This window comes from Taurulus bubalis (assembly GCF_910589615.1).
Source record: "Taurulus bubalis genome assembly, chromosome: 10".
Lineage (NCBI taxonomy): Eukaryota > Metazoa > Chordata > Actinopteri > Perciformes > Cottidae > Taurulus > Taurulus bubalis.
Genome location: NC_136598.1, coordinates 13484833 through 13501255, shown reverse-complemented (window position 1 = coordinate 13501255; position 16423 = coordinate 13484833). Strand labels below are relative to the sequence as shown.

Sequence of the window (16423 nt, the reverse complement as noted above, 5' to 3'; positions counted from 1 at the left end):
GTGTGTGTGTGTGTGTGTGTGTGTGTGTGTGTGTGCAGAGAGTGTGTGGGTTTGTTTGATAACAGGGCTCAGCTGAAACTGACAGCAGCGTCTGAAATACGAGACCTCTGCTGTCTCGTCCCCACAGTCTGTGAGCGAGTGTGCGTGGGTATGCATCTGTGTGTCTATGTGTGTGTGTGTGTGTGTGTGTGTGTGTGTGTGTGTGTGTTCACCTGGTGTTCCTGTTGCTTCCACAGAGTCTATATGTGTGTGTGTGTTTTGAGTGTCGGATGCGGTGTTTCCCCACTTCCTCATGTGACTCACCTGGTGACATCATGCTGTGACATCACTGTCTGCGGGAGGCTGGGTTTTGGTCAAAAGGCCAACGGAGCGCCACTCTCAGATTGGGACGCCTACTTGAAGAGATGCTATTGAGTTGCATTATGGGAAGTGTATAATCCAGTGTTAAGTCAGGTTAACTCTCAGCATTTAAAAAGTTTGATATGACTCTTAATTTGGACCAGCTAACTTTTTTGATGAATGTGTGGAGACATAGCATGACAACAGGAAGTAGACTCCAATGTTTTTTATAATGAGACTGGAGCTGCTGGAGACACCTGCAGAAAACTGAGACTGTGAGCACTTTGTGTTTCTTAATAAATCTAATCCTTTATGGGAATTAATTGGCCATTGATGAGTCATCAACATCATGTGTGTGTGTGTGTGTGTGTGTGTGTGTGTGTGTGTGTGTGTGTGTGTGTGTGTGTGTGTGTGTGTGTAGCACTGACCCAAATAGACTCTCCTCGTTTCTTGTGGGACTTTTGCAGGATAGCTTGAAGTGTGTGGTTGTGTATTATTTATGTGAGGTTGTTGTGGTGAAACCAGTCATTAAAATGTCCCTCTTTGCCTCTCAGTTTGTGTCTCTTCTCTTGACCAGGCAGAAGGTTTCTCCTTTCCTTCTCACAGCATTTAGGTCTGAGTCAGCACACACACACACACACACACACACACACACACACACACACACACACACACACACACACACACACACACACACACACACACACACACACACACACACCATGGTTTAGTCAGCATAGTGTTTGCAGATCAAACAGACCCTCAGTGAGCAAATGGAAACTATATTTCTTTCTTTCTCTGGCTTGGACTTTGAGATTGTGATAAACAAAAGAAGGTATTTCGTATTGTTTGCCAAGTATATATGGGAACATTGAAAGTTCTGTTAACGTTTTTTTTTAAAGAAGAAAAAGAAATCTTAGCTTCAATTTGGCTGCTTTTTTCTGACTTAAGTGTGTAGGAAAATACAAATGACAGAACATCCACAGTAAATACATATATGAATAAGATCACAAAGCAATGATGATTCCCCCCCGCCTCCCTGTTCTCGTCTATGTGCAGGAGCGGCCGGCTGCAGCCTAACTGAAGATGTCTGATAATGGGGAGGTCGAGGACAAGCCTCCAGCTCCGCCCATGAGGAACACCAGCACCATGATTGGCTCCTGCAACAAGGACCCCGCCCCGCTCAACCACGGCTCCAAGCCCCTCCCACCCAACCCGGAGGACAAGAAGAAGAAGGACCGCTCGATCCGGTTCATCCTGACGGGGGGAGGTGACAAGAGTGAGTACCGAGTTGCCCTTGAGCAAAGCACTCCAGTGTGACCTTGTGGACGTGCGGATCCTCTCATTTCATTCTCTGCCAGAAACCGAATAAACTTATTTCTAACTATTGCTTTAAATATTGTACTTGGATAATTTAGTTTTCCTACTTCGGGGGTGTTTTTTTGTAACGTGTCTTTCTGTTTTCTTTCTCTGTGTTTCTTTCATTCTCATCTTCCCCTGGCTCCTTTTCTGTTTCATAATTTCCTCTCTCATGCTTCCCTCAGTTCCTTTTTTACAAATTCTCTCTGGTTTTAAGACCTTTTAACAAACCGGGGTCTCTTTGTACTGCCTCCTCAAGGGCTTAAAAAAAACATTTTTTTATTTAGGATTGTCGGTGTAATTGAATTGGTACAACTGCTGCTCCTCTGCAGCCTCTGAGGGCCAAGTTGGGAATCCAAATCATTTTGTTTGTGTGCACTTTTCCCTTCATACCTTTTTATTCTAAAGGGAAATCAATTCTTGAACCATCCTGCGTCCTGAAATATATAATCTAGTATAATCTGGTTTGTAAAATGTTCATGAAATGTTTGTCTTTTTTTTTCTCCTTTTCTTCCAGCCTATAAGAAGAAGGAGCGTCCAGAGATTTCCCTGCCGTCTGATTTTGAACACACCATCCATGTCGGCTTCGACGCTGTTACTGGGGAGTTTACTGTAAGTGTGTGTGTGTGTGTGTGTGTGTGTGTGTGTGTGTGTGTGTGTGTGTGTGTGTGTGTGTGTGTGTGTGTGTGTGTGTGTGTGTGTGGCGTTTTGTGCATTTGCTCCCCTTTGTGTGTGGTCACTGGGTGGATTTCCCTGAAAGCAACTGCGGTGTGTATTTGTGCATCTTGTGTGTTTGCACTTCACTTTTTAATTGCTCACCAAAGGACCCGTGTTCATTGATGCGTGTGTGTGTGTGTTTGATACACACACATTTGGCAAATTAACCTTTTTAAATAGTCACATTAGACAAAGAAGCCTTGTTTAGCTGACTCACTTGATCCGCATGACCAAGCTCTTATAGCAGGGACATTCTTCTCAGTCTTACACACATCTACATGTACGTAAACATTTTTACTCAAGGAATATATTCAGGTTGTGTTGATCTGAGTAAAAAAACACACAAAAACACATCAGAGCAAAGAGAAGTCAGATGGATGGATGGATTGATGGATGGATGGACTTTAAGGACAGATGAGAGCCGAGAGAGAGAGAGAGAGAGAGAGAGAGAGAGAGAGAGAGAGGTGACCCAGTTATGTGATTGAAGTACAAATATGACAAAACTGCCTTGCTAGGACTCTATCGGAAGTGTGTGTGTGTGTGTGTGTGTGTGTGTGTGTGTGTGTGTGTGTGTGTGTGTGTCCTCCTTACTACAATATCTTGTTGCATTGTTTAAAACGCATCGGGCATCATAAAGCGACAGGGATTTGTTACATGATTTATGAACAAGTAAAGAAATACACAGCACATGGAATCCCAAAAATAAGTACAACTTTGTGTGTGTGTGTGTGTGTGTGTGTGTGTGTGTGTGTGTAGGGCATGCCGGAGCAGTGGGCTAGGCTCCTGCAGACATCCAACATCACCAAACTGGAGCAGAAGAAGAATCCTCAGGCCGTCCTCGACGTTCTAAAGTTCTACGACTCGAAAGAAACGGCCAACAGCCAAAAGTACATGAGCTTCACAGGTACGCACAAACACACACGCGAACACGAACACGAAGCTCAAGACACGTATGCATGTCTTGATTCCCCTTTACTTTTATTTTTTTTAATCATCATTTCTCATTGTGTTTTTCCCTGCAGATAAAAATGCAGATGCCTACAGCTCCTCAACCACAACGGTAAGACCTCCTCTGTCAACGCAGTCACAACATGTAACTCTAACAATAACTCTTATTATAGTTTCCCAAATTGTATTTTTCTCTCTACTGACCAGCAGGGGGCGACACCTCTGATTGTATAGAAGACTATAAGACAATGGCTCTACTTCTCTCTTGATTTATTCCCTCAGTAAACATTGTAAACATGAGTTTTTGTCTCAATCTCTAGTTTCAAGTCTTCTTCAATACAGCATGATGTTCATTTAGTAAATTATGGTCCATTTAGAGTCAAACAGACCATACAGCAGAGTATGCTTTAGGGCGGGGCTACCTTGTGATTGACAGATCACTTCTACGGTGTGATCCTATCTGGGAGTTATCCGTGTTTTCGTCTCAGTGAGGGTTCACATAGTGCTTTGAATAACAAACCTCATTTTTTTATCCACCAACATATTAATGAAGACATGGCTGCATTTGAAAAAAAAGAAAAGAGAGACTTAAAGGCAAGTTTGAGAGTGAATGAAGTTGAGGGTACATTTGAGAGGTGACTGTCTTGAAGGGAAATAGAGTCTTATTTAATCTGTCAGGGTGACGAGGAATGAAAGGAGTAATAGGAGAGGGAGAACTGAGGTGTGACAGGATGAGGAGATTAAAAGAAGGAGTGGAGGAGATGAGGTGTAATCTACCGTTTGACAAGACGGACCGGAGAGGAGAAGCAGTATTGGTGGAAAAAGAGAGAGGTAGAGTAGCTGATGGGGTTGAGATGAGAGAGAGGTGAAAAGGGGAGAATACGTTAAAAATAAGTGAATATGTGAAATAAATGAGGAGAAAATGCCTTTGAAACCAAACTATGAAGGTGAGAATATAGGGAGCAGGAAGTGATGATGATGATGATGCCACACCTTGAGATGCGCTCCTCTCTCTCTTCCCCTCTCTCTGCATTGTGAATCAGCATCTTTTCCTCCTTTCACCATTGCCCTGTCTCTGCAGCTTGGCCATCGGCCGAGCCTCAGACTGTCAGAGAGAGACGGAACAGAGAGGTAGAGGAGAGGGATATTGGAGGGGAGGATGTGTGACGAGTGGCCTCAGGAGCCAGACATGACGAGAGCTTTCAGACATCAACAGTGATGACGAGAGGAGGACGAGAGAAAAAAGGGTGGCAGGACAGAGGGAGGGAGGCAGGAAAGACAGGAAGTCCGAAAGGAGCAGAGAAGAAGAGCTGGAGAGCTTCTCAGCGCGATGAGATGATGAAGCAGTAGAAGAAGAGACGGTTATCGTAGGAGGCAATGCTGGGTCTGATGTTTGCTCATGTGACGATGATGTCACTGAGGCTCCGCCTTCTTCCCCCCTGTGACGTCACGCAGAGCTCCAAGGCCGTGTCGGAGACGCCCGCCATAGCGACCGTATCTGAGGACGACGACGAAGACGAGGCCGAGCCCCCGCCGGTGATCGCCCCCCGACCAGAGCACACCAAATCAGTAAGGACCCGCACGGACCTGATGTTCATTATGACGGGTTACATTAAGGAGCAGGGTTCAGGAATCTGCTGATTGATTTTCATATTGTGCAAAAAATGAATGGCAACCAACGGAGGTCTGCTGTGGTCGTGAGAACACTCTCCAGCACAGCAGTTTTCAAAATGGCAACCTGTCATTCGGGAAGTTTCCGTTAACAGTAAGGCAGACATGAAAATCCCTCACTTTTCGGCGAAATTCGCCGTTTTGAAACCAAAATAGGTTACCTACGTGAATTGTGTAGATCCGAAGAGTTTTTGTTTTTGGGATGGGGGGTCAACTGTCCGCCGTTTCTGAGATTGGAGGGGGACACGAAAAAACATATATACATATATATATATATATATATATATATATATATATATATATATGTATATATATACATATATATATGTATATATATACATATATATATATATATATATATATACATATATATATGTATATATATATATGTATATATGTGTGTGTGTATATATATATATATATATATATATATATATATATATATATATATATATATATATATTATATATATATATATATGTATATATATACATATATATATATATTATATATATATATATATATGTATATATATACATATATATATATATATATTTTATATATATATATATATATACATATATATATATATATATATGTGTGTGTGTGTATATATATATGTACACTTGGGTATTGACAAAAGAAGAATTAAAACCCATAATGATCATAGTTTGTCAGCTTCTCGACGAGTGACGCTGTTCGGCACTGACTCGCCCGTCACTGCCCCCCCCCGCCCCGCTGGTGTCGCCCTTTTCACCCTTCATGAGTTTGCAGGTCTGACTGTAAATGTTAGACCCAGTGAAAGGTTGGCATGAAATGGCTTGCATAATACTTAGTAAGGAGGCCATAATAATTTTTGACTCATGGCTGAAGTTAAGTTTCTCCAGCTCTCCCCAGGTTGGCAAAAAAAGCATCTCAAAATGCATCAGATTGATGCTTTAAAATATGGAATATTTACATTTTTCTTCAGGGGGAGCATGCCCCCGTACCCTCCTAGAGGGGTAATATCCTTCTCACCTTTTCACCCCTGACCCGTTTTCATGCCTTGTAAGGGCACACACACGCACGCTTTCCATGCCTTCAAAGAGTCCTGTGCAGTAGTGAGGGCCGGCCAAGGCAAGCACATGAAAACAATATAGTTTCATGCAGGAATATACCTATGATAATACAGTGCTATCAGACGATTCTAAGAATGTTAGTAATACATTATCGTTATGGGTCTCATAGAAAGTGGTAATGAAAAAGTAAGTATAAACACATGCTTAAATATAAACGGGAAACACCTTAAAAGTCCGACAGATGATTGTAGATATGAGTTAAAAATGTTAGACCTCGAAAACTATAACTTAAGGTGTAGAAAACTACAACTCAAGACCTATAAAACTACAACTCAAGACCTATAAAACTACAACTAAAAACCTATAAAACTACAACTCCTAGACCTAGAGGACCACAACAACAGATGCAGAGAACAATTTCCGAGCAGAGGTTATTTTATTTAGAAACAGTTTTTCAAAGAAGCTTTCTGTTCATTTACAAGCTATGTATTTGTGTCTTTTTAATCCCCACCTGAAAAATGTTCAGAGCTTTTGATAGAGAATATTATATGGACCTACCATCAAACGTTTAAACCAAAAAAATAGAATTAGATACTAGTTTTCTTAAAGGAACGCACACGTTAGCAAACAACTTCATACATTTCTTTTTTATGTTCTTTCCTCGCACAGACAGACAGACATTGTTGCTCCTCCGTCAGACAGGTTGGCGGTTGAGAGGCTGCTTCCATGGCGCCACCAGTTTCCACGGTGACTCGTCTTGTGCACTTGTGCACCTGACTGGACCGTCACACACACACACACACACACACACACACACACACACACACACACACACACACACACACACACACACACACACACACACACACACACACACACACACACACACACACTATTCTCTTTGTCGTTTTTTTTCCCAGTCTCTTTGTTCCAACAGTCTGAGAGCGGACTCAAACGCCTCACAGCTGAGTTGCAACATTTACATGTAAACATGAATCAATTTCTGTTCACACAGTTAACACAAGCTAATTTAATACATATATTTTATATATTATTTAAGTATATATATCTATATAAAGATTGCCATTGTTTCCAACACTGCGCTGCATTTCAGTTATTTGTTATTCTTACATTTCTTTAGAAATAAAATCAGGAACTCGTCTGACATGCCCCCCTCAATCACCTGCTAATGCAGCTTAAGTGCAGAGCACTTTGAAAAGTCAGCAGCACCTCATAACTATAAAGCGACTTTGACAAACCTTAATGTGGACCTGATGTTCTTTATGACGGGTTACATTACGAGAGCAGGGTTCAGGAATCTGCTGATTGATTTTCATACTGTGCAAAAAATGTATGGCAACCAACGGTTGTGAGAACACACAGCAGTTTTCAAAATGGCTACCTGTCATTCGGGAAGTCTCCGTTAACAGTGAACGCCAGACGAATATATATGATAGGATTAAGTTATAGCACTTAGTGTTCATATTGATATAGAGATTTAATATGAATATAGTACGACATATACAGAAGTATGGGATGTGACATAATAATATAAGGGGAAAGTTAGTAATATAGTCATATACTATAACAATAGATGGAAGTTCTATAGTACCGCAATATAACATAGAATGGAATAGAATATATACAAATATGTAAAGCATGGTAAAATATAGTAATGTCTGAAGTGTAGTATGATGTATGTAGATAAATACTGAGTAATATATAACATATACGTGTGTACTCAGTGCTGTTTTAAACGTGTGAGAAGACGAAAATTGCTCTAGGTTGAGATGGACAGAGGACACCCTGGATATTGATGTACAGTTATTAATAAATCAGCTACTAATAAATAGTCCAAGGAACAATGTCCGGGCAACAGATGGTCATTTATTGGATGGTCATTAAGTGTAGGCGAGCTAATGTTTTCACTTTGTGACATAATTACTGATCAGGCAACATGATGTAAAATCAATGTGGTACTATTTGTGTTTATTGATGACGTCTCACTCTGCACGCCTGCTGCCAGATGTTGTTCTTCTTCGCTCTGTTTCAAAAGCCTGGAGAAGACTATTTATTAATATTGGAAGTATTTTCTCTGATTCAGAGTTGTGTAACACAGTGTCCGTTGCTCCTTCAGATATACACTCGCTCGGTGATCGAGCCCCTCCCTCCTTCTCCTCCCACCAAAGATGCCGCGACCTCGCCCATCTCCCCGCCGCTGGCCTCCGGAGCCGGGGCCGAAGCTGGGGCCACCGTCCCCGTTACCGCCGCTCCCCCTACAGACGGAGCTCCCAGCAGCCCTCCCAGTGCAAGCCCCGCCCCCGGGCCCTCAGTGCCCCGCCCACAGGACAAAGCCAGGAAGAAGAAGATGTCGGACGAGGAGATCCTGGAGAAACTACGTAAGGCTCGTTCATGCACCCACACTTTAGATTACTGCATTATTTTGATTTAGGACTGTTGCCCCTTTTAAGATCACATGACCAGTAGTGTAGATTACTTACACCGGCTGAACAGAGAAACAACCTCACTAAATGGCCCAAAGTATGTGGACACCCTAGTCCACATCTGAGCTTCACATTGCACTGTTGACACAGCCGGCCATGCCTTCAGGGCACGCTAATGCATGTGAGTGTCCCTCACTGGTTAGCTCACGGCCTTGCTAGCTCTGCACTGCTCCTGATGACACCGCGTAGCACCCACACTCTGGTTCCCCCTCTGGTTCCTCCTCTGGTTCTTCCTTTGGTTCCTCCTCCTCTGGTTCACCCTCTGGTTCCTCCTCTGGTTCCTCCTCTGGTCCCCCCTATTATATCAACATATAATATTGTGTGTCCTGCGAATGATTTTCTCTATAAATCGTAATAGTCACCCTGTGTGTCCGTTTTACAGTAAAGGAAAAGAAGCGTGAGCAGCTTCTACCCGCTGCAGTTCAGCGAGTCTCCGAGAGCTAATTTTATCCTCTAAACACTCTTTTTATTTTTGACTCGCTTTCATCACTTTCTTTTTCAGACACACACACACACACACACACACACACACACACACACACACACACACACACACACACACACACACACACACACACACACACACACACACACACACAGGTTTTCTCCCAGGCTGTGAATTTTATTTTTGGCAGGTTGGTGCAGCAAATATTGTGTTATGTTTTTAACAAGTAGAACTTCTATTAATAGTACATATATGTGGTGAAAGTATTTTAATCACGCATAATACAGGGCCTACTCCATGGAGAAATACTTTTCTACTTTAGGCTTCCTCGTGTGATTATAGCGGTGGTTCTGCAGCACACCGAGGTCTGTAGTGTGAGACGTGAGAGATGTTACATAACGCTATCACCTCTCGTGATATAACTGCCGCCGCGTCTCAGATCCTTTATCAGTTTTCTTTATGGAAGTGTTAATTTCCAGTCTTCTGCACTGTGACACGACCTTTTAAAAGTATTGAATTTGTCCTTGGTGGTTGTTACTGTAGCAGTCAACGTGACGTTCACACAGAGCTTTTGTCTCTGGAAGTCATTCTTTTCTCCCTGAGTGAAAGCTGGGAGATCGTCTGGGTAACACTCCTGTTGTCAAATTAAATTAAAGAACTGTAGGCGGGAAGCACGGACACTGAAGAACTGGATTCAGTTTGTTTAATCGTGTGCTGTGAGGCCACATAGAGAGCTGTAGTATTTTATCTTCAGACGTTTTTTACTTGTAAAAAAAAATCAAAATATAAAGTGATTTTCACAGCACGTCCTAAAGCTGTTAAAAGTCTTGTTTCACATCCGTGTGTGTGTGTGCTTTAAAGTCACATCGTCCCAAACGTCTCACACTCTTTCTACGTTTAAGATCATTTAAAGTCTGTAAAATGTTGCCACCATCCAACAAATTGAAAGTAAAGTCTATTTTTAAACTTCGTATTTTGTAAAAAAGTTCTTCATTATAACGATTCAGAAATAGCACAATACATCTACATTTTTAAAACCATACATAACCTTAACAACAAAAAAAGTATACATTTTTTACAGTAATTAAGTGATTCATTATTTTCAACCTTTTTGTTGTGTCCAATGGAAATAAAGCAAATACAACTATTCATTAGAAAAAATTAATTATTAGGCAGAAGTCAGAAAATAATGAACATAATTGTGTACATAAATAAATCCTCCGATGAACCTTTGAGCTGTGACTAAATCATGCCACAACCCTTCAGAATAATAGGCACAGATAAAAGAATAAATAAAAATCACCCTCTCCCCGTATTGAAATGTGTTGTTGTGTATTTGTAATAAAAGCCTGTATATTTTTTAAATCATGCCCCACGCCTGTCCAGATGTGCTCAGATCTCCCTCTGCTGGTAAGACCAGGATACTGCCTGTCTGTGTGTCCGTCTCTCTGGCTGACAGACCTGATATCCACTGTCCCCGCCCCCACTGTCCAATCCTCACGTCTGATTGGTCGTCCTCTCTCTATCCATCGTCTCCTGCGGTTACAGACCGACTCCAAGTTTTGTCCTCTAATCACTTTCCTTCTGTGGACTCTGATTACTGAGCTGCAGACGGAGCTGTCCGGTTCCTTCTGTCTGTCTGCCTGTCTCTCTTTCTTTCTGTCTCTCTGTCGTTCTTTCTTTCTCTCTTTCTTTCTTCTGTTCTTTCTGTCGATTTCGTCCTTCACTTCTTCACGTCTTTTTCAGCCTTAAGGTCTTTCCTGATTCCTCCCTTTCTCGCCTAATTTCTTTCATTTGTTCTTCCATCTTGATTTTTTCCCTCTTTCTTTCTTTCTTACTTACTTAATTTCTTCCGTTCTGTTCAGTCCTACTGTCCCGGCTGTCTGTCGGTTTTTCCATTCTTTCGTCATCATCACCTTTTACTTCCTGAATTCCTCTTCTTCTCTCTGCTCTTTCTCCCAGACAGCATGCTGCATTGACCTGCGTGTGATGAACATAGAGTAGAATCTGGATGGATAGAAAAACCCATGACTCTTCTATCCATCCAGATTCAGTTGAAAAGTAAAAAGAAGTCATACATACTATTCCGCTGTGGATTGAAGGCCCTAGTTTATCCTTCTCTGAATACGTTTCTCTGAGCGGTTCTTTTTCTTTTCTTTCTTTGACTCAGGGACGATCGTGAGTGTGGGAGACCCCAAGAAGAAATATACACGCTTCGAGAAGATCGGACAGGGGTGAGTGTCAGTCCACACCGCAAGTCTCCTGTGATTGGTCCAATCACTTAAAGGCGGGGTCGACAGTTCTAGAGAAAGATAGACGATATATTAGAACCCAACACCCAAACAAAGCCCCGTCCCCCGTTAACTGTCGTTATTAATATGACAAAGATTAGTCTAAAGACCGAAGGGCGACTTGTATCTGGTTGAATGCCCACAGAGGCCATTTTGTGGAGTATTTAATTTAAAGTCACCGTGAGGAACTTTTAACGGGTTATTCCTCTACATGAACTTCATAAGTACACAAGACCTTCAGTAAGACGATTTCTATCTAGTTATTCTTAATGCTCGACGCCGGTACCACTGGGTCGGACGACCCGGACTCCATATTGATGGAGGAAAGGGAAGCACAGGAGAACCAGAACCAGGACTCAGCGGGGAAGACTGTCAGACCCTGCTGCAGTAAAATAAGAGGTTTTCTACGTTTTGAGCCCCGATTCGCCCGCTAAGTCGTCGTATGAACCCCAAATAAGTTCTAATACTTGTGTTATTTTATATCATTTTTTTCAGAATTTATTTGTGAAAAAAAATTATATTTTCAAACAAATCTCTTTTATAACATATTTTGATCATAACTATGAACATCCAACATGATATGAGCAAGAGATTTCCCAAAAATGCCTTCTCGAGCCGCCCCCGAGTTTTTCCAGATGCATGCTTCAAGGCCTAAACAATTACTTATTGTGCTTTTATTCCGATTCTTTAGGTCATTATCTTTACAAAGAGGGGTCTTACAACTCTGTAAGACCCCTCTTTGTAAAGATAGTGACCTAAAGAATCGAAATAAAAGCACAATAAAACAAAGCCTTGGGGAGTTATCGAGGAGTTTTAATCAAAACACTGTGTCGTTCGGTTAAAACATGTAAAAGTTATAACCTAGGCATAACCTAAACACCATCGGTTTGGGGCATGCTTGGTATTTACATACATTTACATAAATTTCTGCTTAATACGTGTAAGGCGTTCTAAGAAACCTCCCATGATTACGGAAGCCTTCAGAGTCAAAAAAGTCGAAGCGAGTGGGAGAAAATAACAGACCGGCCGCATTTGGATTTTCCAGGTACTAATATACAGTGTTGGGGGTAACGAGTTACAAAGTAATGGATTACAGTAACGTAATTACTTTGATAGGTAACGAAGTAAAGTAACGCATTACAAAATATTGGTAACTACACTACTTTACTAGACCTCACTAACGCGCGTTCCTACGTTACTCAAGACATTTGTACCAGTCCGAAAAGTTCTCTTTTAGCGGCGCGCGAGTCACACGACACTTCCTGCATGAACAACCTATCACAGAACTCCATCTGAGTGATTTGAGTGACGTAGCTGCTGGTGCGTAGGAGGGAAGCGGGGAATGGATGAGACGGAGACGGAGACGGAGTGCCCGGATCCAACTGGGAGGTTCTCTCCAGGTTCCCTAGGATTAAGGATATTGCAAAGCAATACAACACTACAATACCATCAAGTGCACCTGTCTGTAATGACGTGGAGCTTCTAATGAGGACAAGACACGTCTGGTATGAACGGAATCACTTTACTGGTGAACTGCAGTATTACAACTGTTAAAGCGATTGAGAACGCGCTCTTGCACCAGACATGTATATATTGTCCACACGTAACATCAATATTAGTTAGCGTCAACAAGCACGTATCATTGTACTGTCTGCCTTCAAAGTAAAAGCACTTCCTGTTTACATGCTCTTCACAATAAGAGTAAATCATGTAATAAAACAAGTTACAACACTGTGGAAAGGCTTTTCAGCCTGGGCAGTATTGTTCTGACCCCAAGGAGGAACAGGCTGTCGGATAAAAGATTCAAGAGACTTCTACTCATGCGATACAATCGCTATTTTGAAGAATAGCGAAAAATGATAAACTTCATAGGATATAGTGCACTTTCTGTTTATTTAGGCAATGATGAAGTGGATTTTCTGTTTATTTAATTGCATTTTCTGTTTCTATTTTTTGGGTTAAGTGCATTTCTCTTTCTATTTTATGGGAAAAAGTGCCATTAATTTTTCTATTTTTCTTAAACCACTACAATGATTCCCATAACAAGCTGTTTTTTTTCTTAGGAGTCGGCCCCCATTTGGTTTAGTGGGGTCTCATTTTTCCAAAAGCCTGTTTTCAATGTGTTATGCTGTTTGACCGACCTGAATGTCCCCACCATACACAGCCTCTTGTATCCTGTTGTTTGTGGATTTTAAAGTGAGGCATATTTCTTTGGTCAGACAGTGTGAACAGAGTTAATGTACGTTCAAGTTAATGGCTGAGTTTTATGTGCCATTTTGTTTTACATGTTTACAATACACTATGTGGAAAGGCTAAGAGATGCCCTTGATTGAAAATAAAGTGATGAAAGGGCCATGATGTTTGTCCATGTATCTTTGCGGTTAATTTGGACATTTGCTTAAAAAAAAGGAAAGTAAAGTAACTAGTAGTGAAGTTACTTTTCAAATGCAGTAACTAGTAAAGTAATCTAGTTACAATTTTCAGAAGTAACTAGTAACTTGTAACTAGTTACGTTTTCTGAGTAACTACCCCAACACTGCTAACATACTACACACAAGTGTATTAGACTCCTACAAGCTCGCAGGGGTACGAAGAAGTGTCTTTTATTGAAATCCGACTTTGTACAGTGTACTTATTAACGATCTAGTGAAACGTTATGGCCGCCGCCCAGAAATGATGGCGAGGTTACGGGGTTGGGTAAGTTAAGTTAATCAACGTTGTGGTTCCGGAGATCCTTTAGGAAACGTCACTGGACTTTTTTCCGTTAATGGACGGGGCTAAAAAGGTTACTCTGGTGCTCAGAAACACTTTTGTCGTCAGGGGCCGCCTAGATCAACACGGAATGAAAATTCCCTGCAGTAACTTTAACAGGGTTCTTACGGTCATGGAAAACCTGGAAAATGGTTATTTCCAGGCCTGGAAAAGTTCTTGGAAGAAAAACAATCCCAAATGTTTTGGAAAGGTCATGGACATTTGTTGTATTCATATGTTGATGACGTTCATTTACGCTGAGTTTGAAATAATTAATATGCTTTTAAAAGGAAGACGCTCAAAATATAAGCAGGCATCCATATAGGCATCTATATAAATGTTTATTATTTTAATCAAACTATTGTGTCATTTATGGTATACTGTATGCTTGGGAATTCTCATTGTTAGTTTAAATACTACATTTTCTCACTTTTTCATGTATACAGCGAGGTTTCACAAAATGTTTGGTCATGGAAATTTGGTTTAAAGTCATGGAAAAGTCATGGCAATCCATTGGTCAAAATGTGTATGAACCCTGCTCTAACTAATTCGAAAGAAATTATGACATCATGTTAACGTGGCACTCTCTGCTATGTGTTTTCAGGGCGTCTGGGACGGTGTACACAGCCATTGACATCGCTACAGGACAGGAGGTCGGTATTGTTGTCTCCTTCTCTACACCCTGTTCTCTCTGCTCCTTCAGCTCACAGCCAGCCTCAGTCGTTGTTACAGAGGGAACGCTGACATTACTAAAATCTGTATGTTGGTCAAACTGGAGGATCGTGTCCTGGAGTTTTAAGGCAATCCATCCAATGATTGTCTGGAGAGTTATGCTGCTAAAATGGCAAAAAAACAACAAAAAATCACAGAAGGATCTAGTTTTTGTAAAGACTCAAATTCAGAGTTTGTGCTTTCAACTCTTCACAACATCCATGATGAATTTACCAGAACAGGAAAGTACGAATGTCTCAAATTGAGCTTGACTGGTAACAGAAAGCACGTTAAGAGACAAGAGGTTGAAGAGGAATGGACTGAAACGTCCTGAAGCCAAAGAAGTAGAGGGGAAATAAAGTTCACTACCTGGATGCTGAAGATGACTTTAAACAGACAAAGTGTTCAGACAGTTTACGTGTCGGCTGAACGGCCAAAGTCTACAGAAAGTAAAATTAAGTTGAGCCCTGATGCTGAAGTGAGTTCTGTGAGAGCGGTCCGTCCTGATGGAGTCTGCACAGAGCGGACATTGTGGCAGCGACTGGATTAGTCTTCATCCTCAGCAGCTGCGACATCCCAGGTTTATTATTTAAGTCTGTCAGGATAATCCTCCTCAGTTTCACCCTGAGGATTAGTCTTTGTGCTCACTTTTTAATGTCCACCGCGCTGCCTCACGACCTTCTCCTGCCGTCAGATTGGGAGGTTTTACTCCCTCTCATGTTAGCTTTCTCTTTCTAATTCCCCCATAGTTCTATGCTCTCAGGGTCGTCTCACATCCGTGTAAATTATTACCATGAATATGAGAAAAGTGGACAAATGTCTTTTCTTTTTTCTCCCTTAGGTTGCCATCAAACAGATGAACTTGCAGCAGCAGCCCAAGAAGGAGCTGATCATCAATGAGATTCTGGTGATGAGGGAAAATAAGAACCCCAACATTGTCAACTACCTGGACAGGTTAGACACACACACACACACACACACACACACACACACACAAACACGCACTAACATTTACACGCGCACACACACACACACACACACACACACACACACACACACACACACACACACACACACACACTGATGAGCGTTCTGGAGGTTTTTGGTCATGTGTTTTTTCTTGTGTCTACGGAATCTATTGACTGCAGTAAATGTTTGTGAAACAAGCCGGAAAAACACAATCTGAAAATGTATAATTACATTGGACACATTTACAAAATGCTCTCAAGAGTTTAAGATACCCCTTCCTTAAAAAAGGGTTTCCTGTGTCTGTGAATATTTCAGTATTTAGCCTTCTAACATCTGATGAAATGTCTGGGTTTCATGTCTTATGGTGAATATGAATACCTGTGTGTGTGTTGATGGTTTCCATAGTTACCTAGTGGGTGATGAGCTGTGGGTGGTGATGGAGTACCTGGCCGGAGGTTCGTTGACGGACGTCGTCACAGAGACCTGCATGGATGAAGCCCAGATAGCTGCTGTGTGCAGAGAGGTAAGAGACAGGAGACAGGAGACAGGAGACAGGAAACAGGAGTCAGGAGACAGGAGACAGGAAACAGGAGACAGGAAACAGGAGTCAGGAGACATCATTTTGGTTGGAAATTAATTTAAAAATGCCCACTTTGACAT

At 41.6% G+C, this 16423-nt stretch overlaps 1 protein-coding gene across 1 annotated transcript in view; it reads left to right on the top strand.

Moving 5' to 3' along the window:
• Positions 1 to 1425: 1425 nt before the first annotated feature.
• The window catches only part of pak1 (p21 protein (Cdc42/Rac)-activated kinase 1), a gene marked incomplete at both ends in the record, with an annotated part of 18511 nt that continues 3513 nt past the window's right edge, over positions 1426 to 16423 (top strand). The window contains 12 exon segments of the mRNA XM_079225305.1: positions 1426 to 1618; positions 2216 to 2310; positions 3172 to 3319; positions 3438 to 3475; positions 4445 to 4493; positions 4496 to 4524; positions 4819 to 4932; positions 8230 to 8491; positions 11212 to 11275; positions 14688 to 14736; positions 15636 to 15748; positions 16169 to 16286. Of these exon segments, the coding sequence (XP_079081431.1) occupies positions 1426 to 1618; positions 2216 to 2310; positions 3172 to 3319; positions 3438 to 3475; positions 4445 to 4493; positions 4496 to 4524; positions 4819 to 4932; positions 8230 to 8491; positions 11212 to 11275; positions 14688 to 14736; positions 15636 to 15748; positions 16169 to 16286 (1272 nt within the window).